At 36.9% G+C, this 25,476-nt stretch overlaps 2 protein-coding genes across 25 annotated transcripts in view; both read left to right on the top strand.

Annotated features, from left to right (window-relative positions):
• Positions 1-252: 252 nt before the first annotated feature.
• ehmt1a (euchromatic histone-lysine N-methyltransferase 1a) lies at positions 253-16,272 on the top strand. 4 transcript variants are annotated; one of them, XM_048187666.1, is made up of 24 exons: positions 253-400; positions 1,115-1,181; positions 1,377-1,765; positions 2,565-2,664; positions 2,776-2,882; positions 2,969-3,206; positions 3,600-3,745; positions 3,996-4,139; positions 5,791-5,999; positions 6,110-6,199; positions 6,369-6,451; positions 6,550-6,656; positions 9,411-9,533; positions 9,657-9,758; positions 9,976-10,080; positions 10,742-10,896; positions 11,966-12,133; positions 13,133-13,277; positions 13,375-13,452; positions 13,671-13,786; positions 13,896-13,982; positions 14,663-14,741; positions 15,239-15,414; positions 15,520-16,272. In XM_048187666.1, the coding sequence occupies exons 2-24, from the start codon at positions 1,163-1,165 to the stop codon at positions 15,719-15,721; spliced, it is 3,168 nt and encodes a 1,055-aa protein (XP_048043623.1). In that variant the 5' UTR covers positions 253-400; positions 1,115-1,162; the 3' UTR covers positions 15,722-16,272. The 4 variants fall into 4 exon arrangements, with proteins under 4 accessions (XP_048043623.1, XP_048043624.1, XP_048043620.1 ...); XM_048187667.1 differs by having other exon boundaries at positions 6,107-6,199; positions 6,553-6,656; XM_048187663.1 differs by having other exon boundaries at positions 6,107-6,199.
• Positions 16,273-16,389: 117 nt separating this feature from the next.
• cacna1ba (calcium channel, voltage-dependent, N type, alpha 1B subunit, a) overlaps positions 16,390-25,476 on the top strand; it is a 132,419-nt gene continuing 123,332 nt past the window's right edge. For 20 of the 21 annotated variants that reach the window (XM_048187662.1, XM_048187661.1, XM_048187660.1 and 17 more), the window contains exons 1-3: positions 16,390-18,021; positions 19,946-20,051; positions 20,839-20,978. In XM_048187662.1, coding sequence (XP_048043619.1) covers positions 17,759-18,021; positions 19,946-20,051; positions 20,839-20,978 — 509 coding nt within the window. In that variant the 5' untranslated portion in view covers positions 16,390-17,758. The remainder of the gene's footprint in view (positions 18,022-19,945; positions 20,052-20,838; positions 20,979-25,476) is intronic. The other variant, XM_048187659.1, reaches the window with a different exon arrangement.

Here is a 25,476-nt window from a genome sequence, read left to right as displayed (position 1 = left end):
TATTATACTTTCAGGGTGTTTCACTTTAAAAGGAATTTCTGAAGGTAATTCTTTGAAATCCATTTGTTTAGGTTTTACACATAAACAATGTCTTAAATTCTTGTGATATACGTGTGATACGTTAATCTTAAATAAAGTGATAATATTTACAGAAAATACTGAGAAGTTGTTAGAAACATTCCTCATGTTAAATTAAACCTCTTGAATTAAATCTGTTTCTTGTATTTTGTACTCCCCAACCAAACCCACCTCAATCTCTCCCCTTAACAGTAGAGGGCGCGGTGTGGTCACATGACAGTGGCAGAGCGCGTAGCAGGGAAGTAAAGAGAGGAAGACCAACCTCTAAACTTTCGGCATGAACCTTTTTTTTACAAAAATGCAAACTATCATAAGTTAACGGGTAAGTATAAGCAAAGCTGCTATTTTGTGGATAAATGTCCCAAGACCGACGTTGTTGCATTTATAGGTGCATGCTGTTTTTTCGTATAGAATTGTGTTGTTGTGGCTGGTGTCATGCGCGTTATGTTAGCTACAATGTTTCGTGTTGTTCATTGTAATTTCACCCACAGTGAGCGCGCTGCATCCGACATAAACATTAACAAATGTTGTTATAGTTCATGTGTTAATGAGACACATGAAATCATGAGGCTGATAGTGGGCTGTCATGTCTCTTCAGCAATACAAAGAAAGTAAGATGTAGCGTTTTAGAGGGCCAAAGATACAGATTTGTTGTCAAAATCTAGTGAGATGAAATCAGACAGCATTGGATGGCCAAAATGCTCTAGGTAGGCAGCGTAGTAGATTTTGAAACGCAGCCCTTCAGAGATTGATAAATAATTTTCTTGCCCGATAAACCAATATTACCAATATTATTTGTGTTTTAAATATCTTATAATTAATAACTAGGAACGTTTTAATCGCTCTATTTCTGCCATAATAATAAATAACCATTAGACTGCAAACATACAATATAATTTGCATTATGACATTCTTTGCACAATATATATGTCATTATTTTAGGTATATTTTATTAAAAGTTGTTTTTGTGTTGATTGGTTGCACATTTATCAATAAAAGTATTGGTTTCAAATTATAACACTGCAAATTCTCATAGAGGAAGGAACTTGGAGGTCGTCTTGGATTGCTCCAGGTTCCCCCTGCCATGGCCAAGTCCAAGAAAGGTGAGCTCAATGATTTCAAGGTTATTCATGCTTCTAAATAATTATATTCCTGTTATTATGCAAGAGTTCAGTTAATGCATTCCATAACACAACACTGTCTTGTATTCTTCTTCAGATTTGATTAACGTATCAAGTGTGAAATACACATTGTTTACATATCTTAGATTTTTATATTTCATTATGGTATGGTTGTAGGTATGGACAACCCTGCGGACCTTCCAAAAAAAGGCAGGAAGACGAAATCCCTCGGTGCTGCTCCAAAAGCTGGTAAACAGAGCTCGCCCGGCAACAGGAAGAGCACAGGGCCCAGCTTTCAGCTTCACTCTAGTCAGACATCCCTCAAGCCACCAGCTGAAAACATAATCTCAGGAAATCATGGCTCTGTCCGACAAGATGCTCCAGAAACACTGAGTTCTGAGTCTGGTGATGCTGCCAAGACCATCCCTACTTTGTTCTTACCTGCAGCCAGACACGAAGGGAGTGCTCAGAGAGAGCAGGAGGAGTTAAAAGCTGTGAATCCTGCTCCACCACGTTTGGCTTGGAAAACCATGGTTAGATCAGCACCAGCTCCATCTGCTCTGAAGGTAGGCCGCTTTTTGCTTGCTTATATCATTTACTTTCTAGTTGCAATTGGTTGCATGCAGGCAGGCAGGCATCATCGATCAGGAAAATGTGGAAGGTGCATTAAAACATGATTATAGATTATCTCTAAAAAGTGTGGGGGACGAACAGACATTTCTGAATGTGGTTGGAGATTTGTACCCGGGACAAAAAAAAAAAAGAACCCCTCTCCTCTGATCCCAATGAATAGGTTAAAAGAGGACCTTAGTGAGCCCCCTCCTTCCCATCAACCCCTGATCGTAATGAAAACACTTTCATCCATAAAACCAAAAAAAAAAAAAAAAAACTGCATCCATAAAACCAATTAATGGCTTATATACATTTCTTACATATGCACTACTACCTTTCCAAAATCTTTGGGGTCGATAAGATATTTTTTCTTTTATGCTCACTAAGGCTACATGTATTTCAGCAAAAACGGTAACATTGTGAAATATTAGTCTTCAGTGTCACATGATTCTTCAGAAAGCATTCTAATATGCTGATTTGGTGTTTGAAACATTTCTTATTATTTTCACAGTTTAAAATTGTTGTGCTGCACACATTTTTTTTCAGGATTTTTACATGAATAGAAAGAAAATGGAACTCTTTTGTAATATAAATATCTTTAAACTGATACTTTGGACCAATTTAATGCATCTTAACTAAATAAAAGTATTAATTTATTTAAAAAAAAAATCTTTCTGCCCTCAAACTTTATGAAATAAAGACTTACATATTATATGTATATGTCTGTTTTTGTTAATACAACTATGTGCCAAGACAATGAACAGAGAGAAAAGCGTGTATGAGAGAGACGTGGAGTCCTCACCCACACAGCATCTCACTTTACCTCAGGAACTCAAAGACTCAACACCAACAGGTAGGATTTTTTTTTTTTAGCTAAAAAGCTAAACTGAATTAAATTCTCTTTGTTTAGAACACAAGAGAGTAAAACAAATGGTGTGCCCCTTTTGTTTGTATTCTTCTGCAGCCTCCAAGAAGAAGAAAAGAAAAATGGGTTTATATAATTTTGTTCCCAAAAAGAAACCGAAAGTGTCCAAGAAACCGAATGTCTCGTTGTCCTCCTCAAATGCGCAGGTCTGATATATAGCTCATTAGAGACTACTTCCAGTCATTCATCTCAGTTAAATCTGAACATTTAAGTATGTTTCTCAACCCTGCAGGAGGCCTCACATACAGCTGGATCCAAAGGTGGACAGATGTCTATTGAGGAAGCATTCAAAAATAAAGTTAGTCCTGAAAAACCAGAGAAGCAAACTTCAAGGGATGAGAGAGAAAATGCAGCAGAACCGCACAAGAACAAGGAAACGGAGAGCGTTCCACAAGGCCACGCTGAAGAATACACAGAGCTGCCTCTACATGCTCTTGCTCATGATAGCATGTTCACAGCAATTCCCACAGGTAGATGATATGTGCACCTGAAGACAATTGAGGTCCACTGCTTGCTTGCTTTTTATGTATCTCATGCTGCCACCTCATGAAATGCGTATACTTCCTGTCTGTTTGTTTTCGTCTGATAGGTTGATCTCAGAATGAGCAGAGACAGGTTTCAGACAGAGCATTCTGACTTTGTGAGGCAGTAAGACCACATGGCAACATACACGCAGACCCTTGTGTTAAAATAAACAACCTTTTTGTTGCATATTTACTTCATCTAATATTAGATCATGAAGAAACAGAAAGAAATAGCGTGAGAAGGAAGAGTTTAGTGCATAGGACATTCTAGTAGCCAAAACATTAAGAGATCCACTTTCAAGTATTTAACCCAGTTATTTATTTTCTTGTGTTTATCAGGTTTGCCGGAGGATAAAGAGAACATGGAGACTGATGACACGTTGGAACCTCCATTGTGTAGCTGTCGCATGGAGACGCCGAAGAACCAGGATGTAGTAACTCTGGCTGAGGGCAAGTGCATGGCTGTAGAGAGTGTGGATGGAAAGGTAGAACATGCTTCAGCTCTTTTATTTTCCATTTGTGAAAGGTTACAACATGAACTCATTGGCTACATCAGTCATTTTTAGGGTGCTAAATATAGTTGCGTTCACACACTTGTGTGACAGTAACTGTAGGGTATTGCAATTTCTCCGTGATAGCATCATATTAAGGTGTTTGATTTACTAAATGATTAATAGATTTCAAGAAAGTGGACAATAACTGCATTTTTGAGTGAATATGATTTTCTCTCTCTAGCTGAGTTTATGTCGGAAGGTGATTCTGAAGCAGGAAATGATGCGTCCCTCTCTGAGGATTCCACTGCTTGTGCTGTGTGAGGATCATCGTACGGGCATGGTGAAACACCAGAGCTGCCCAGGCTGTGGTTTCTTCTGCAGGGCTGTGAGTAAAAAATATACTACCGTTCAAAAGTTTGGAGTCAAAAGTAATGTTTTTGAAAGAAGCCTCTTATGGTCACAATGTCCGCATTTTTAAAAATAAAAAATACAATAAAAACTGTAACATTGTCGACCTGAATTAACTTTTACTTTTGAATATCTTCCTGTGATGGCAAAGCTGTATTTTTAGCAGCCATAACTCCAGTCTTCAGTGTCACATGATCCTTCAGAAATTATTCTAAAGGCCAATTCACACCACACTGACAGATGCTGACAAACATGGACAATCACTAGATTACAGTACATCACTTCTCAGACATTCCACGACCTGACAAACGCAATTACAAAATGAGTGTCTGCAAATGCCAGCAGATGCTGACCGGAGTAACGCACTGATCCGACAAAACCCGACATTGGTCTGGTGTGATTTGGCCTTAATATGCTGATTTGGTGCTCAAGAAATATTTCTTATTATCAACAATGTTGCTTAAAATGTTTGTGGAAATGTGACAATTTTTTAGGATCCTTTGAACAATATAAATATCTTTACTGTTACTTTTGATCAATTTAATGCACCCTTGCTAAATGAAAGTATTCGTTTCTTTCTAAAAAATCTTACTGAGCCCAAACTTTTGAGTGACGGTGATTTTTATTTATTTATTTATTTTTAAAGAAGTATCCCAAAAATATGAAAGTGTTTTTTTTTTAAACTGCACATTCATCTTTTTTTCTTTTTTTTTTTTCTAAATACATTAGGGAAATAGTTTCTGTGTTGGCCTTGGGAGGCTGTTTCAGAAATTATCACATTTTATCAGCTATTAGCACTCAGCCATGATTAATAAGTGTTTTTAGCTTACTGATCTGACTACAGTCTCGTGGGTGTGCATGATTTTAAAAGTGCTAATAAAGGGTTAGTTCACCCAAAAATGTTAATTATTCCATAATTTACTCACCCTCAAGCCATCCTAGGTGTAAGAGACTTTCTTCTTTCAGTCAAACACAATCAAAGTTATGTTAAAAATATTCTGGGTCTTCCAAACTTTATAATGGGAGTGAATATTTTGAAGCCCAAAAAAGCATATCCATCCATCATAAAAGTAATCCATAAGGCTCCAGGGGGTTAATAAAAGGACCTTCTGAAGCAAAACAATGCATTTTTGTAAGAAAAATATCCATATTTATAACTTATAGACTATAATCACTAGCTTCTGTTAACGTTCCGGTAAAGAGAGTCTTTTATAAAGTTATAAATATGGATATTTTTCTTAGAAAAACACATCACTTCGCTTCAGAAGGCCTTTATTAACCCCCTGTATTACTTTTATGATGGATAGATGGTTGTGCTTTTTTTGGGGCTTTAAAAACCTTGGTTACTATTCGCCCCCATTATATAAAGCTTGGAAGAGCCAGAATATTTTTTATTTTTAAGTCATACGCACCTAGGATGGCTTGAGGGTGAGTAAATTATGGAATGAATTTCATTTTTGGGTGAACTAACCCTTTAAATCCTTTAGGGGCTACACTTTTTTTTTTCTTTTTTTTTTTTTAAATGATGAAAAATTCCTGAATGCACCTTTAATAGTTCAGCTATGCACATTAAACTCTGATACACTGAAATTGCAAAACTAATATTATAGCGGTCTGTCTAATCCCAGGGAACGTTTATGGAATGTCAGCCAGATGGGAACATCTCTCATCGCTTTCACCGGAGCTGTGCGCCTCTGATCAGAGGTCAGGTCTACTGCCCCCACTGCGGTGAGGAGGCTAGTCATGCTAAGGAGGTCACGGTCCCCAAACCTGATTGTGTTACTGCAGTGCTAACAGCTGCTGTGCCCGCACACAAAAGAGACACCGCCTTAATGGAGTAAGTTTAGATCCTGGTGTTTGAATGTGTTTATCTGTACCTGTTTGCAGATTATTTGGCTTATCTAATGTACTTTGTTATATATCCGTTATGATTGTTTCTCACAGCAGGGCTAAACTGGACTCTGTAACTGTTGGTGGAGCAGTTGACCCTGCTAAAGAATCAATGGAAAGTGTTTTAAATGCACTGGAGGATGGCAAGTAAGGATCTCAGACTTTCATCACTACTGTCTTGGTCCTGTACATCAGTATTGTCCTTGTCCTGTACCATTAAATATGTGCATTAGATATTAATATTTATTTTACTGTGCACCATTTGTAGACTTGCTTTTTTACCTGAAATTAAAATAGTTATTGCATATTTTTAAAGGTATAAGAAATTCAAGCTGCCCCCAAAGCAGCTTTATTTCTCTGCTAAGAGAGGAGAACTCCAGAGGATTTTGCATATGCTGGGTAAGACCTTTCTCAGGCAATCAATATGTATATACTTATTTATATATGGATGATGGTAGAAACAGCTTTGTGATTGTGGTTGTTTTGATTGTAATCAGTAGAAGGTGTGGACCCAAACTTGAGAATGGACAGCGAGAAGAGAAAGACTCCCCTGCATTGTGCTGCTGAGGAGGGCCATAAAGAGATCTGCCATATACTAGTGCAGGTACTGCATATGATAACATAATTTAAAGATGATCTACAATGCACAGCATAAATGAGTACACCCCCTCTGAAACTTCTGCAAGTTAGCAATTACTCATTTACTTAGAAGACATGTTGTGGTTCTTTAGAGATGTAATGTTCCAGCAAGTTTGCTCAATCAATTACCAAAGAAGCATGTCAAAATTATTCAGGAAAATAATTTGTGGTGATAAGAATGTTGTGTAGCAAAAAATGAGAACACCCTCCTAAAAGTTACTAAATTAAACAAAATAAAACATTTCTGGTGTAAGTTTAAGGCAATGTTTGGTCAACTGGTAAGTATGTTGAACCAAAACATTTAAAGAGAAGTAATTTCTTGACAATTAAAAGTGTTATATAGCCCACTGAATCATTCTCAGACTTAATGCTGACAACAGTGGAATCACTTTGGAGAGAGACTTATTTCTTAGTACAAAAGAGGACAGTGGTACAAGAGGATTACCAAATCATTGTTTTAAGTGTGAAAATATAGCAAAAGTAACACAGAAATTCAAAAACGATGGACTTGTGACAAGGCCCCTGAAATAATCAGGCCTTCATTTTAAGCTTTCATTTAGTGATGAGGGATTTTTTTTTGCTAGACAAAGAGCAGGAGAAATACCAAGCGAGTGTCTCAGAGCCAGCAAAAGCTATGAAAAGACTAACTGTTTATCTCACAGAGTAAGATGCAGCCTGCAGAAATGACATGCATGGTTGTTGATTTCACTGGAACTACCTACTATACCCAAAGCACAATGAAGTCAGTTAGCCATTTCCAAAGCCCATATTTACAAAATATAGATTCTTGAAATCAGTACTCTGGTCTCATGAGACCAAATCAATCATTTTGGATCTAACAGCATCCAAAATGTTCTGGTGTTGCTAGAGGAGGAGTACGTGAGAAGTGAGAAGTGCCTGGTTCCCACAGTAAAGTTCAGTGGTAGTAAAGCTCTTATATAGGGATAAATGAGTGCTGAAGGTGTGAGGGAGTTGTGCTTTATCAATGCTGTCATGAATTCCCACACCACTTTGTAATTTAATACACAAAAAGTGAAACAGAAGATGTTACCCTTTCCTCATTCCCTGCATTGTTGGGCATTTTTTCAACATGACAATAAGGATATGCATTCTCCCAAGGTGAAAAACCTTCTGTGGACATGTATTGCACTCAATCTTAACACTCTTGAGCGCCTGTGGGGAATTCTGTAGAGACGAGTTGAGCAACACTCCCCATTAAAGATCAGGGCATTTAAGTAGCTCATCATCCAGGAGTTAAACAGGACAGATGTGATAATTTGTCATGAACTTGTACACTCCATGCCAAGAAGGGTCAGAGCAGTATATTCAAAATTATGGAGGGCATACTAAGTACTATAATATTATACATTTGTTTAATTAAATCTCTGCAATCCTTAATTTAAACAAAATTGGCAAATGTACTTATTTATGGCTATTAATGACACATTATTATGTATATGTTTAATACATTTTAGTTTTGCCATGTTTCCATGAATTGTATTAATGATCATAAAGAAAAAACATCTTTTGTGTTTGTTCAGAGAGTGTGTACTCATTTATGCTGTGCACTGTATGTTCCTTTAAATGTACACTACCGTTGAAAAGACAGTTAGGGTTGGTAAGTGTTTTTTTTTTTTTGTGTGTATGGTTTTTGAAAGAAGCCTCTTATGCTCACCAAGAGAATATGCATTTATTTGATCTAAAATACAGTAAAAACAGTAATATTGTGAAATATTATTACACATTAAAATAATTTTCTATTTTCAAATATTTTATAATATAATTTATTCCTGTGATGGCAAAGCTGAATTTTTAGCAGCCATTACTACAGTCTTCAGTCACATGATCCTTCAGAAATCATTCAATATTGCTGACTGTGTTCAGTAAAAATTCTTCTTATCAAAATTTAAAACAGTTGTGCTTTTTAATACTCTTGTAGAAATGTTAATTTTGTTCAGGATACTTTGATGAATAGAAATGTCAAAAAAAACAGCATTTATTTGAAATAGTAATGAATTTTAACATTGTTACAAATAAATTCTGTCACTTTTGAGATATTGAACCTTGCTGGATGAAAGTTTTAATTTCTTTCTTTAAAAAAACAAACAAACAAACAAACAAAAAAAACATTGCACTGACCCCAAACTTTTGAACAGTATTGTGTTTAAGATCCTCCAGAAGTATCTGATGCCATTACTTTATATAACGTTTATGAACTTAAAGGTGCTCTAAGTGATCCTGGGTAGATGTAACTTCCTGTTGACATTTGAAGTGTTGTCAAACAAAACAGAGGCTAGCTAGACCCTCCCTCCTCCTCCCCCTCCCCCTCCCCTCCGTGCTTCCTGAAACAGTCATGAACGCGCATTTAAAATCATTCTTGTCTGTTATTGGCTGGAGCATGTTTATTATGATTCGTGGTCCAGGCTGCACCAGTTTGTTTTTATTGCCATTTTCGGAGATTGTGGCGACTACAGAGACCGCGTTTTTTTTACAGTGTGTTCAGGGGACAGGCAGCTAGCGGATAGTGAGGAGATGTTTCCTGTATGTGACAAAAAATGTTTTGTCCTAAAAATGCGTGACATCACTTAGAGCACCTTCAAATTACTTTTATTTTTATTTATTTTTTAATATTTAATTTTCCATGAGTAAATCTAATATAATGTGCTTATAATGAATACTGAATTTTAGTAATGCGAGTGATTTCTTTATCTTTCTATAGGCTGGTGCGAACCTGGACATGTGTGATGTGGAGCAGAGAACTCCTCTGATGTACGCCTGTGAGAACAATCATCTAGAAACAGTGAAATACTTGCTGAAAGCTGGTGCTTCTACTGGTCATAAGGTATGATTGGAGCCCTTTATCTGTACTAAAATGTTTTGCTATTGGTATCTCATACTACATGCTGAGTTAATGAGGTAAAGCCATTGTATGCCAATTCTTTTAATTCATGCCTTCAACTTACAGGATATGAGAGGTTCCACATGTCTTCATTTGGCAGCCAGAGGAGGACACACAGGTGTGCTGCAGTATCTCCTGTCCATGGAATCCATAGACGTCAACTGTAAGGTAAATGCACAATTATTAGCGTATAAAATATAAATTCTATGTACATCCCATATTTATTATTTACGAGTAAATTACATTTTTAATTTGGTAGTTTTTTTTTTTTGAGGATGTAGGGTACTCTACTGCAGAATTGCCCACTGTTAGATGCTGTATGGATACTGGAGTGCTTTGATGCTGTTATTAAAAGGGATTGTAATAGTTATGGTCTTCTGGTCAGGATGATGGTGGGTGGGCTCCTCTTACCTGGGCAACGGAGAATATGCGTTTAGAGCAGGTGAAGATGCTGATCTCAGCGGGAGCTGATGTCCAAGTAAGAGATAAGGTCTGTATCTGTATATTTCATCTCAATATTTCAGCTTTTTGATGCACTTAGAACAATCTGATTGTGAATATGCAGTTACACTATCGTTCAAAAGTTTGGGTTCAGTAATTTTTTTTTAAAAGAAATTAATACTTTTATTCAGCAGAGATTCATTAAATTTCTAATGTAAATTATAAATGTACACATTTATAACATCACAAAAGATTTCCATTTCAAATATTTAGAAAATTCTTTTGAACTTTTTATTTATCAAAGAAAGAATCCTAAAAAAAAAATAAGCAGCACAACTGTTTTCAGTTTTGCTAATAATAAGAAATGATTGAACAGCAAATCAGCATATTAGAATGATTTCTGAAGGATCGTGTGACACTGAAGACTGGAGTAATGGTTGCTGAAAATTTAGCCTTGCCATCACGGGAGTACATTTCCTTTTGAAATATATGAAAATATAAAAGCCGTTATTTAAATTGTAGTATTTCACAATATTACTGTTTTGACAGTATTTTTGATCAAATAAACGCAGCCTTAGTGAGCATAAGAGACTTCTTTCAAAAACATTTTAAAAATCTTATTCACCTCAAACCTTTGAATGGTAGAATATACCGATGGAATTGAGATTATATCAGCCAGAGATGAATTTTGCATGTGGTTTGATTTCTAGGAGGAGAATGTATGCCTCCACTGGGCAGCGTTCTCTGGCTGTGATGAGATTGCTCAGCTGCTGCTTGACAAGAGATCTGACCTACACGCTGTGAACATCCATGGAGACTCACCTCTCCACATCGCTGTCAGACAGAACCAGCTGGACTGTGTAATGTAAGTGTAGAACAGAAAGAGTATATACCTAGATAACTGGGAGCAAGACTTTTTATGATATGAGCACTGAAATATAAAGGAACTATTAAGGTTCCCTTTAAGGGAAGTCCATTCACTTGAGGCCATCTGACTATCACTCAAAGAAACATTAGGATTCACTGTAAGTGAAAGTCATACATCTCATATCTGCTTGAATGAATGACTTTTGGATAAAGTGGAAAACTGAAATTTTAATTTTGAGAGTTACAGTGTCTCCCATTCATTTTCTTTTTTTTTTTTACTAGTGGTCCACCTCCTATTAACACTGTTTCTGTTATGCTCCCTATTAACATATATCTAAACAGCTTATTCAAAATAGCTTGAAGTACTCCCCGAGATTTGAAGTTAAAATTTTAACAATTTCATTTGCATGTTCACAACCTCTGATGTTGGGTAGTAGTGACATGGCATGCAAGGAAGCAAAAAAATAAAATAAAAATAAAAATAATAAATAAATAAATATAAATATATATATATATATATATATATATATATATATATATATATATATATTATTTTTTTTTTTTTTTTCCTTCAACTCGCTAACCTCCTGGTATTCCCTCACTAACCCGAGTTTGGGAATCCCTGAATTAATCTAAAGGCCATGACACAACAAGCTGACATCAAAGAACCAGCGGGAACAAAAGCCAACTGTGTTGTCACCTCATGTCGGCTGCATTTGCAACATAAAACTGCGCTTGAACTAGCACTGTGTGTAAGGAAATAACTGTCTATATCAGCAGGTATCAATAGTCTATATTCTTCATTCAAAAAGAGAAACCAAAACTAGGACTGCAGATAAAACCGTAAACAAAGGGAACCATAAACGGAGTGATCTCAACATGCCGAATCTGCCGAAGTGCCGCCGACGTGTGGAACACACCGCAAAAAACTAGCCCAATAGACACTCACCAACGGCCCGACGTTGACTTTGTGTGTCACGACCCTAATGTTTGTATCATCAAAAGAATGAAAGGTTTATGGTTGAATCTGTCAGTTGTACCGGAATAATCTGAAGCTTTGTCTCTAGGCTTTTTCTGTCTCGAGGAGCAGATGTAAATCTGAAGAACAGGGACGGTGAGTCTCCTTTGGACTGCTGTAGTATAAATTCCAAGATGTGGACAATCTTGAACACCAATAAGAAGCTGACAGATGCTAGGAGAGGCAGAGACAGCCTCAGAGAAAGACTCCTCTGCAGGTAAAGCAAGAACACATGGATCAAATGCACATGAGAACCTCTGATCTAGATATCAAAATTACTGACCACTATACCAAGTCGGTACTGAAATTTTTAAAAATATGACGCTTTGAGAGCTGTTGAGCAGATTTGTAAACACCTGATTGGCCTTTGTGTTCACACACTCATCAGATATGTCTGTGATTGGCTACAATGATCAACGCACGGGAAAGCACACAGAAGTGTTTGAATTTGAAAGTGTTTTGAAAGCAAAAGCGGGCGTCTGTCGGCGTAACCGGTGCTGATAGGCGCCTGCTTTCAAACGCTTGTGTGTGTATCTGTTTAATCGCTCACATTGTAGCCAATCACAGACACCCGATGAGCATGTGAACACAATTGCCAATCAGAAGTGTTTACAAATCCGCTCAACAGCGGAAATTTCAGTACCGACTTGGTATTGCGGTCGGTACTTTTGACAACACTTGGATGTACTTCTTTTTAATTCTTTAATTTTTATTTTTTTAAGGATGATTCAAGAAAAACTAAAACAACTTTTGGCAATATAAATTCATATGATAAACCTAGAATTCTTTATATTGATAATACACCAAAAGTTACAATCTCAAGAAAATGGCAGAAAATAATTCATGGCCTCTACATGCTTCCATGTTATTTTTGCTACTCTTGACTGATACTGCAATTGAAAGTGATATGAATTTAATTAATCAGTACTGCATATTTCCATGATTCCAAGATTTTTTGCAGCTTCAGATCCATACTGAAGATCAATGAAAACTGGCTACAGCTGAATCACTATCCTATTCATTTAGCTTGACTTCAAAAAATCTATACTTTCCACACATTTGAGTCTACATTCTACTTTTCTTTTCATCTGCTCCGGTTCGAAATCAATTGTGCACATGTGCAGCTAAGGAAGATTGGCCTCAAAATCTATTAAACATTTGAAAGAATGTGGGGCAATCTTATGTCACTGTGGGACCGTTGTGTGTGGTGTTTCAGAGATGTGTCCCGAGGCTATGAGGACGTCCCTGTGCCCTGCGTAAACGGGGTGGACCATGAGCCCTGCCCCAGCAACTTCAAATATGTTCCAGAGAACTGTTTCACATCTCAAGTAAATATAGATGAGAACATAACTCACTTACAGGTAAGAGGCTCAGTGTCATAGTGTCAAAAGCCATAACAAGGTAATTGCTGTTATTACAGCTATATGAAATGCTTGTCTCTCTCTCTCACTGTAATAGCACTGCAGTTGTAAAGATGACTGTGCATCTAGCAGCTGTATCTGTGGCCAGCTCAGCATGCGCTGTTGGTATGACAAGGTAAGATGCTGTTAGTGCTAAATTATTCACTTTAGCAGAATAAATGATATGGTAATAATGCAGTGACATACAAACAATCGATGCCAGTCCCGGCTCTTTGGCAGCTGTTCCACAATATGTTACTAGTCACTAACCGTGACTATGCTGTGATGTCATCTTGAGGGCGATTTTTATGTAATGCTTATTAAAATCTGTATTTATGATTTCTTGGTACCCAGGATGGCCACTTGCTGAAAGAGTTCTGCAGGAATGATCCACCCTTCCTGTTTGAGTGTAACCACGCCTGTTCCTGTTGGAGAACATGCCGGAATAGAGTTACACAGAATGGCCTTCGGTAATATAACTAATAAATATGTATTATTGCGTATTCTCTGAATGTGTTGTGAACTCTGAATTTGTGCACTTATATTTTTTTCACAACTTCATAATTTTCTCATCCACAGAGTGAGACTTCAGGTGTTTAGGACTGAGAGGATGGGCTGGGGGGTCCGAGCACTGCAGGATATTCCTGAGGGAACCTTTGTGTGCGAGTATGACCCGCTTTTTAGATCAGTTGCTTTACACATTAATCTAAAATACACACAAACAAAAAAACATGTATATGCAAAAATAATGACTCTTTCCAAAATACATTTCTCAATCCATCTTCCATTGTTTTGGCTAATAAATAGTCCAACACTACTCTAACACCATTGGTTAAACAAATGTTGCTATGCTGGATTGCTCAAACAAACAGCATTGCCATAGTGTTTGCACTCACTTTTTAGGGAAATCATCTTATAAATCAGTGGTTCTCTTTTTGGTACCTCATTGTTCACAACAATATTCTAAGGTCCCCTAAAGGTGCCTCATATATTCAGAATTGGGAATCCTGGTTCTTTAAATAAAAAAAAATGTATTGTTGAGGTTTGCTGAGGCCCTCAAGTGGGCCCTGGTCACCTGGTTGAGAACCACTGTTTTAATGGCTTTTATTATAGTTGTCTCTGCATATTAACCTGGTATAAATATTTTAATATGGAAAAATTACGCACAGCACAGCCTTTTTTCTGAAGAACTTTCCTACTGATTCCAGTGTCAAGAATATTAATTTAGTGTGAAATTTGCTACAAAAATGAAAGCCATTAGAGGAGATATTAATTATTCAGACATGATTAATCTCATGCTGTTTTGGTCCAATACTTGTGCCCTGAGGATTTTGCTCTGTGTGCAGGTTTGCTGGTGAAATCATTTCAGATGGAGAAGCTAATGTCCGGGAAAATGATTCGTACATGTTCAACCTAGACAATAAGGTAAGTTTAGAGGTTTGTCTTGTTAAAAATTTGCTGAAATACACTTTTTTTCCCCCCCCTCCCTCAAGCTTAGTGTCTTTCATACTTGTGACCTCCAGAGGGCGCTAAAGTATATTAAAATGTGGATGGAGCTTAAAGGGACAGTTCACCCAAAAATGTTGTCATCATTTACTCACCCTCATATTCTTCCAAACCTGTATGAGTTTTTCTTCTTTTGAACACAAAAGAAGATAATTTGAAGAATGTTGGTAACCAGACATTTGACTTCCATAGTAGGGGGGAAAAAATACTATGGAAATCAATGGCTACCGTCAACTGTCTGGTTATCAACATTCTTCAAATGATCATCTTTTGTGTTCAACAAAAGAAAGAAATTCATACAGGTTTGGAACAACATAAGAGTGAGTGAATGTTGACAAAATTTTCATCTATTTATGCACACCTCCTTCGAAATGCTTCATATTTGTGTGTATTTAATGGTGACTTTTTTTTTCTAGGTTGGAGAGGTCTACTGCATTGATGCCCAGTTTTATGGTAATGTTGGTAGGTTTATGAATCATCTTTGCGAACCCAATCTATTCCCTGTCCGCGTGTTCACCAAACACCAGGACATGCGCTTTCCTCGAATTGCACTCTATGCAAGCAAGCCTATTCAAGCTGGAGATGAGCTTGGGTAAGCCTTTATACATTTTTTTTTTTTTTTTTTTTCCATAAACCTCTAGCTCTTTTTTTCCCTTCATTATTTGTGGTATTTATCCATTCTTTTCTCTTTCATCAGGTTTGACTATGGTGATCCCTACTGGCAAATTAAGAAAAAGTACTTCCATTGTCAGTGTGGCTCTGTGAAATGTAGATACTCTGAGACTGTTCCTGGTCAGAACCACGCAGACAGCTCAGCCCGAATGCTCGGCGATCAGACCGTCGCTCAGGTGGAACACATTCAGTCGGCTAACACGGCTATATCAATAACTCAACCCTGAGCCCTCCACGCGTACAGCAGGATATGCTGAGGCCTTTAACGAATAACTGTGGTCAGGAATGCAACGCATCATTTCCTAAATCTCAACTCCAAGGGCGGACAATTTGTGCAGAGATACAGTATCATTTTATCACCGTGCCATTGTGAGCATTTGAAATAAGACTTTTAATCAATGGAATTTTTGGCCTTTTGTATCTGAATGCATGTCTCACATGATGTTTTTTCTTATTAGGATGATGGAGAGGCTCCTTAAATTGTACAAGATATAGACATTAGCATAATAGACATTTCTAATAGACATTTTTAAGCATACATTTTTATATACTTGGTATTAAAAACAATGGGCTTTTAGCCTTTGGGTTTTTATCATGAGTAAATTGAAATAGCAAGTAGAACAGATGGATACATTCTGTTGGCTTTTTTAAAACTCTTGTGTTTTCAGGAGCAGAGATCAGGGCTGTTTTCTAATCTGTTTTTATTGAAATTTCCCTATGAAGTGGTTACAGAATTTTACTACAATGAGGAATAAAGCTTTCATTGATGTTTTAATTATTAATTTGGTCATTTGTAATTCGTTTCTCATGGTGTCGTCAGCACACGAATTTTACTAAAGCACAGTATGAATTTGTTTATGCATTACATGCATATGTAACAAATGCATGTTGCACTTCACCAAATATATAATAATAATATTCAGAATTTTTTTACAATTTTAATTAATTTAATTTTATCAAGAACACAATAAATTATCAAAAGTGACAGTAAAGACATTTATAATGTTACAAAAATTTCAAATCCACTGCATGTGTGCCTTACAAACATTAATTTCAAGTTGTTATGCGATTACAAAGGTGGTTGATCAAGCACGTAAGCCTTTTTGATGTACGTAATTTATGTAGTAGAGCAAAACGCTAAAGTATCTTCAAGTAATGTAAAACACCGACTTGAATTTCAAATCGAACCCACCATTTTAAAAACCCATTAGAAATTCCCGTGGGATACATGTCTAAAAAACGCTAATTTTCTTTCCGGGTTTTGGGAGTAGCCCTACAAACGGCACAGCTCTAAAGGGTTACTTTAAATCTGAAAGAGATCGAAGACCCTCCGAAAGGCGTCAGTCACGAGATAATGTCCTGATTTACCCCACCCAACACTGGTTCCACCCTTTTTTAAAATCAACGATCTGTTTACAGTTGTGGGAAGTGCACACCGATGCATCCTATAATGTGATTAATTCTTGATAACTTGCTTTAAAGTAACCATTAAAACCATTAGAGTAACTATGAACTGCTGGGGTCTGGAAGAGTACATGCTGTCTTTTCCCCTCTTGCCCCAGTGCCATGGATACTGTAGCGGTACAGGTGGAGCCACTGACAGGCTGCTTCACAGTCACGTGATCTGATTTAGAAGAAGCAGCGGCTGCAGAAATTGGTTAAAATTTCATTGCCAGGCTACGGTCTAGTGGAAAAGGCTGTTAATGTCCTTTGCTCGTTTTCATTTCAACGATAAAAACGTAAGGGCGACGGACTTGCGCGTGTTGTCATCTGAATGAGCGAAGAGTGCAGGCAAGATATAGGAGGAAAACATCGAAGCATCTGCAACAGCATCGCGCGCAGGGAAGCGGGATCTTACAATCTGTGAGCTTGACTCCATTCAGACGCAACACAGTTTGTAAACGCACATTTTCCGATGGGACTTATTTCATGACATGGCTGATTATCTAAATCCTTCGAGTGAGGGCTGAAAAGGATCCTTATTGGATATGACCGGTCGCTTTTTGATGCATTGTGTAACGTGGGGCGATAAACTTTAACTGGCATTCGGTTCATAACAGAGATGCGTTTAGATGTGCTCTGAATGGCCGGAATACTTTAAGCAACTCTGTGTTTATGTGGCTGAACACGCTCTTGTGGGTGCCAGACCTGTACGGATGAGAAGAACTCGTGGCTGGAACTACATCTCGCGTTGTGATGCTTCTTCTTTACACTCTGTCTGAGGTGAATTTGGATTTCTTTAGTCAAATCTGCGCGTTTCTAGAATGGCTCGCTTCGAAGACGATCTCCCGACCCGGTATGGAGGCGGTGGCTCTCCAGCGGGTCCAGGCAGAGGGGCCAGCCGGCAGCCAGGCCCCCCGGGCGGACCGAGGGTGTATAAGCAAACAATGGCCCAAAGAGCCCGGACAATGGCCATATACAACCCAATACCGGTCAAACAGAACTGCCTCACAGTCAACCGATCCCTTTTCATCTTCAGCGAAGATAATATCATTCGGAAATATGCAAAGAAAATAACAGAGTGGCCATATCCTTTACATAAATGACAGGCACTTGTAAGAGGGTAAAATATGAGAGTTTGTAATCAGCAGTAAATCGGGTTCATTTCTCTATTTTTTTTTTTTTTTATACCACGCTGGTTACAAGGTCGCAAAAGTTTTGCGGAGATAGAGGTTTCGTTTTATTCAACATATAAGTTGTTATGTAAAAGTTGTGTGGGTTACAATCACAGTTATTGGATTTAAATGACATGGAGTATGCAGGGTGTTGTCTCGCTGGTGAGGCAAACATTATTACAAGAGGGGTCAGTTTCCTTTCACGAAATACCCCCGGAAAATAGCTCAGATTAGCTTTAAGTAGCTAATACTTGCAATTAGCATGATAAATGTATTTAGCGCGATTGCTTGATATATAATGTAAGTCTCGTGACGTGAAATGCCATTTATAGTTTTTATTGTTTTTGTCCCTTCGCTGCGGTATTGATTCTTTTCAGTCAGGAAACTAGACTCGTTGGTCTCTGTCGCTCATGGCAACCAAAACAGCTCTTGCATTAGGCTGCCTAAATTGCTGTGCAGTCTCAGGAGAATTGCCTTTGGGAATACCAGTCATAAAGTAACTGAGATATACCTGCTAGTCTGTACGTTACAGTAGGCCTATAAAAGCATTCACAGCTTATATTCGCAGGTCACAGTCCAAAAACCAATGAAGTTGATAGTCTAGCCAATTTAAGCGGAACAGGTTAGTGTTTTAAAGTTGTGGGCGTTAATATCATCCCCGAGGCCCAACCGGCGGTGCTCAAATTTGGATTTCGTGAAATTGAATATTTCCCTTTCACGTGGAAAAGTTTCAGTGGCTGTTTTAGTCGCTCTCCAAGGTGCTGAAACGCCTACGTGTTTAAAACTCGTCCAGGGAAATACGGAAGTGATGGAGGCCTTTTGAGCGCCTGAATAGTTTACCACAAGAGAATAAAGATTAGAATTAACATTTAGATTTTGTTTACTTAACATGAATGAACAAACAAAGCAAAATTTTGACGTCTTTTTAAATGCTTGTTTACCAATATCTGGCAAAAAATGTCTTTTTATTTACAGCAGACTTTACTTTTGCTGTTCACCTTGTCTGTATTATTTATATTAGAAGGCTAATATAGACTAGGGGGGGAAAAGTTAAATATGTGATAAATTTCTCTTTGTAGTCATAAATGGTTAAGTACTGCGTTTTTCCATCAAACAAACCATTGCTAATTACCGACTCTTGAGATATGGGATAAAACATATCTCACAAATTCACTTGCCAATCTCAGCTATTCCAATTATAATTCAATTAGATTGAGCTGAAAATCAGTTTGAACCATAATGGTGGCTAAAACACTTTTTTTTTTTGTGAGAAATGGAAGTTGTACCCAAACGTATATGAATACCTCTAAACATTAATCCAAAACACTTATTTGATACATAAACCTTTTTTTTTTTTGCCTGTTTTGTCCCAGTTTTCACGTATCCGTTTAATTTCAAGTGCTAAGGGAGTATAATTAATGAAATTCATCATTTATTAATAATGTCTTTATGTTTAGACTAAAATGAGTCTACTAGTCTGACGCAAATGTGTTTAGAGGAGTGCCACGGGAAATAATTATCCTCCTCCCCGCTAACCAGCAGCTTTGTGAGGAATGACGCAGTTCACACAGCTTAAGACTGAGCCATAAGGTTGCTGAGATGAAGTGAGATCATTTTTATCAGTAATTCTTGTTAGTTATATTGGAGATATCATGTGGTGCATTTTAAATATTGTTCCAAAGAAGTCTCAGTGGCTCTCAAAGATGCATAATTAAGTGAATATTAGCTTTAAATTTAAGTTATTTGTTCTTTATTGATTTCTGCCATAATAATGTCATTGCTGTGAATTAATTCCATCTATTTGTATCCCATGGGTTCTTTCCTTAACACCATCACTCCATTTGAGTACATGATCCTTGCCACCATCATAGCAAACTGCATTGTACTGGGCTTAGAGCAGCATTTACCAGCTTTAGACAAGACACCCATGTCAAAGCGGCTGGTGAGTTGGACTTTCCCCTCATTAATCACACTGCAATTTTATAATAGTCCTTTGAGCACCCTTATTGTTTAAGTATTAGCCTCTTTTGCAGCATTACCATATAAAATCTGAATTTTTCTGTTCAGATTTAGAAAGCTTTTACTTTCCAAAATGTTTATTGTTTCACCAGTCTTTTTAAGTAGTAGTTGTTACTGTAGGTCAACAGTTTGCCAGCCCACATTTACTTGATTCATTTAGCAGACACTCCGATCCTTTGTGAGCTGCTGTCAGTCATTCAACAGTGGATCCTTTAACTGCCCTGCTAAATTGATCCACATATCTTTGCTGGTGCTTGACATTTGATTGACATTTCAGTGTCTATAATAAAAGAGGACAATGAACTAGTGAACATTCTGTAGCATATTTGTTTCTTCTGAGATTTTATAAACATGTTCATATGCTATAATAATTTAAAGGTTTATTGCTTACCATTTGATTTGATTTTTGTCTCTACTTCTGTTATTACTTTGAATATTTATACTAAGAATATAAAATATAATGAGAAAAAATATTTGTTTTTATAGTAAAAGTCTCCCCATTATCCAACTTTAATTTGATTTATTTTACTGTATTGTTCTGCTTTAGTGCTCTATGGAAGAACAACAGTTTAATGAAAGTTGTAAAATATTCATTGAGCTTGCCAGTGACAGATTTATGTTCCTCTTTATACTTTGTTTTCATTGTAAACTTGCATTGTGTGTATTATTTTGTTTGAATAACTGCTTGTGTCTCTCGTCACTCATGACAGGATGACACTGAACCCTACTTCATCGGAATATTTTGCTTCGAGGCCGGGATCAAGATTATCGCTCTAGGCTTTGCTTTTCATAAAGGCTCCTACCTCCGCAATGGGTGGAATGTTATGGATTTTGTTGTTGTGTTGACGGGGTAAGTTCAAATATTCTTTAAATTTTTACTAACTGAATGGTTACTGAATATTTTTTCTTTAAATGAAAAACCTTAAACCAAAGGAAAGCAGTATATATAAAGCATATAGCCATGGTCTGTGACATGAAAAAGAAATTTAATGCTGTCATTGACAAAAACCTCAGTGGAACTGAGTGGAGAAGCAAATTGGTCTGCTTGACCCTGGCACAGGCAGTGTAGCGGAGGTCCCGTACATAGATAAATGATGTTTGTGAATCTTGCCTGCAGTCAGACCGGGGTCTGGATGCGGGTGGTTTGGTTTGCGCTCCAGTAGTACAACTGGCTGGTACTTTGGAGATGTAATGGGGTGGAGAGGGAGCTACTTCATCTCCAGCAAGGCATACAGTGGGGACATTCTGACCCTTATTTATAGCAGTATACTCTGGTGTAGATGATTGCTTCTGTCTGCATCGTATTTGCCTAGAGATATTGCTATGTTAGTTTTGGTTGTTTATGAAGTGTTTCTGAAATGGATTTACATTGTTAGATGGTTTTGTGAGAGATAAAATAGGAATTTCAATACCACGATCCGGGTTTATTTGTTCCTGGTACTATTGAACTGTATACTGTGCCTGATACTAACCCTAACATGGTGATTATTGCCTTACAGTTATTTAGTTGCATTGCATTTGCATTTCAAATATTTGTGAATGAAAAAAGTCCTATCACAAGGTATTTTCTTATACAGGGATAGTGCAGTGCTATTTTCAAAAGTAAGTATTAGTTAAATTATTGGTTAGTAGCAGGTTTATGGGGGTTATGTGCAACAAACTTCTGTAAAACAGGTTGAATTGCTTCCGAATCAGGTCTTTTGTATGTGCTTCTTTAGAGCCATTTTAGTCAAGATGCCTCCAAAGGAGGAAGCAAAGATGAGCATAACCGATGTTGATCGCATATGCAGATCGATATCTAAAAATGTTCTTCTTCTCCCTAACATTTAGATATTTAAATCGAATAAAACGCCAACGATAAAAAGAAGTAGCTAAGGTTAGCTGATTACTTTAAATGACCATGTTGCTGTCAGTTCGTACTGCCGTAAACACTTTCACAGACAAGCAATGAGACCTGTTTTCCTGTTTGTTCATGTGACGTTCGGCATAAAGCCTTTTATAGTAAGCTAGGACTAAAACCATAAAAACGTGTTCGTTACATGAATTGAAATATATGTTAACTGAAATAACAAAAATATATGAAAGTATATTTTATTTCAGCTAATTGCCAAGGCAACATTTCTCATTTTCTTTTAGTTTAAAGAGGACCCATTTTGCTTTTTTACATTTTCAAGTGTGTAATGTTGCTGTTTGAGCATGAAAAAGGTCTGCAGAGTTACAAAGCACAAAGTCCACCACTCCAAAGGGAGTTATTCTCTATATCAGTGAGCTCTGTTTCTGAACTCCTTGAAATGCCTTGATTGTAGTCTTGAGTTTTCATCTGGGAACACACACTTACAGTATTCCTCATTGAAATAATGAGGCATATGCAAAAAAAAAAAGGAAAAAAAAGGTGCAAGGCCTGCTTGTCACATTTATGGTAAAAGGGCGTGACATTTCCGAAACATGCTTGAAGCCATTGACCAGTCACAACACAGTACATTGACCAATCAGAGCACTGCAATTGACCAATCATTTTACACTGCAACAGTGTAAAATATATAAAAATAAGTTTTTTTTTTAAACATTAAAGCATGAAAACATATTCTAGTAGACCCCCAAAACAAAATCAAGACTTTGTAAAAGAACATAATATGGTCACTTTAACTTGATGTGCTAAAGTATTTAAAACTGAAATAAAATGAATAAAAACTATATAAACATAAAAAAAAATAAAATAAGAAAAGACAAAAACACAGCAAAATTACTAAAACTTGAAAATGAAAACGAAATAAAAATTTTAGTGACCACCAGCAGCCACATTTTATTTTGAAGGAAGAGGTAATGCCATTTAAAATGGTCAGCAAGGGAGACAACATGACTGGCTCGATGGTTTATGGGCCACAGGGATGTGCGCTGATCCTGGGGAACTGTGCCGTGACGGGCATGGTGTTACAGTGGAGCTGGTCCCTGTATGGTTACTGGCACCACTAGGGAGTGTCCTGCTTTTCTCTGCCTAATGGCAGGAAGATTTATTTTGTCCATCCACAGAGGCTTACGTCAGCCCATCACCTCACTGCAATAAACAGATTTAGTGGAAGCAGTTCTGTTCCTGCAGCGGAAGAGGCTGTGCAGAAAGCCGGAGGATATAGAGCTGTCTATTTGCCTCTGGACATCTGAGGCAGCCAGCGGAGTTTATTTATAACAGACATAAAGAAGTCACATTATAACAGTGTGTCTCTAGACATTAATATCACTTTATATTTATATGTGTGAATATGATATAAATTTGATATTTGTAAAAGGTGAATATATATGTATAAAATGAAACCATATTTATAATATTTTACTTTTTTATTTTTTGTTATATATATTTATATTTATATTATATTTAGTGTTTTTTTAATAACTGTATAAATGTAATATATATATTATTCACTTTGTTCACCTATTTCCTTTGTATTTTATTGGCGAAAGTCTGTTGATTTAGCAGCCTCTGTCACCTTTAGTGCCGGATGGTCCATCACTCAGTTCATAATATGTCTGGCAGGAAGTGGATTTGCTTCATTAAAGGGGGGACAAGATGGTATGATATGATAATAATCATAATCAGAGCATACCCTAAAAGGGTCTGCAGTTGAGCAGTTCAGTAGTATGATCAGTCTTGGTCAAGACTTATTGATCCATGTTTCAACCCCACACTGCTGTTAGATTATCAGAGCATAAATCACACATGGAAAGGCTTTTGAATTCTTCTGAATGATGTAATGAAGGCCTGTTACTGTAAGAATTGTGTATTGGTTGTCAGTAGGCTCATAATAAATGCAGCGGAGCCAATCAGAAGTGTGTATGCTTATTCTTCAACAAACTTAACAGCACAAAACGTGTATCTTGTATTTTAATGAATTATGTAATGCTTCTCCAGATGGCATCCTTTGCATGGTTTTCTTGGTTGAACTTTAGGGATTTGTCATATAATATTCAATGTTATTTTAGCTTCCACAATCCAATCTCTCTTTTTTTTTTTTTTTTTTAATTATACATGAGAAGAGCAATTTTGGCCCAATGAGCTTGGAGTGTGGGCGGAGCTGTCCTGTGCCACACTGCAGAAATAGAAACGACTGACAAAATGTAGCATTTGTTGTGGATTAACATGAAACATATAGCTTCTGGATAGGACTTGGTGCAAATTAGTCATTGTAATTTTGTAGATTATTCTTATATAATTTTTTTATTACACTCTTGTTTCACAGAAAATAATAGTGTTCCATTGGTACAATATAAAAATAAAAATTATGTAATAATAATAAAATAAGTAGTATTGCCCTCCTTTATCCAGTCTCACAGCTCTAATGTGCCTCCAATAAGGTCTTTGGACTTGCTAATAAGAGAATATATCTGACTCTCTGGGTTCACATCTCGATCAATACTGTATTGAGCCAAACAGTAAGGGAATGGCTTTGCTACACCACTCTTCTTTATGGCTCTGTGTTCGAGCGGCGCACTCCTTCTCTCCCTCTCTCCTCGTTCCAGCTAGCTTTAGTGGGTGAGGGGTGTGGTGATGGCCAGGGATCATGCTGCTGTTGATGCTGTGATGAACCGAATGGCCACTGGGGTTCCCTGCTCAGATCAGTCGCTGTTAATGAGCTGCCTGGGTTCCCTGGAGGACGATTATGTTCGCAGCCATGTGTTTCTCTGGGCTCCCATAGAAAAGGGTCTTAAAGAGGGCTTTGAATTTTATGTAGATGAAATGTATTGCATTTGGATAAAGCTAGACTGTGATGACCTTTTGTTAGTGGACTTTATGTGGTGTGATGCTTGATAGCTGAGAATTATTATCGATACAAATTTAGCCTGAGATCTATGATGCATGAGATTGAGATGCATCCAATAATGCATTACAAGAAAGCTGACGCTCCTTTTATATTCTTCTAAAGTTGTTTCCCATAACTCTTGAATATCTAGAGCTTGGGTTTTCTAATGTGTAATGTGTAAAACAAATTGTAATAAACCTAGTAGAAAAAGTTTAATTAAATATATTTTAAATAAATACATATATAATCTAAAATATAATACATATAATAAAATATATTATCTTATATTTTAGTTTTTTACTTTTTCAAATATCTTGAAATGAAAATTTTTCTTGAATCTACATATATTTGTTGTTGAATTTAAATGGTTAGTTCACCAAAAATGAAAATTCTGCCATCATTTACTCACCCTCTTGTCGTTCCAAACCCGTTAGACTTTTGTTCATCCTCGGAACAAAAATTGAGATCTTTTTGATGAAATGTGAGAGCTTTCTGTCCCTCCATTATGCAGCTACCACTTTGATGCTTCAAAAAGTTCATAAAGAAATCGTAAAA

Source organism: Megalobrama amblycephala, linkage group LG4, assembly GCF_018812025.1.
Source record: "Megalobrama amblycephala isolate DHTTF-2021 linkage group LG4, ASM1881202v1, whole genome shotgun sequence".
Lineage (NCBI taxonomy): Eukaryota > Metazoa > Chordata > Actinopteri > Cypriniformes > Xenocyprididae > Megalobrama > Megalobrama amblycephala.
Note: the sequence above shows the minus strand (reverse complement) of the source record. Positions and strands in the feature narration are given on the sequence as shown.

Bases quoted from the DNA above. Each gene is read 5' to 3' on its own strand.
- ehmt1a (XM_048187663.1), top strand. The intron at 6,452-6,549 runs GTAAGACCTTTC...GATTGTAATCAG, and splicing joins GAGGATTTTGCATATGCTGG to TAGAAGGTGTGGACCCAAAC. The intron at 15,415-15,519 runs GTAAGCCTTTAT...CTCTTTCATCAG, and splicing joins CAAGCTGGAGATGAGCTTGG to GTTTGACTATGGTGATCCCT.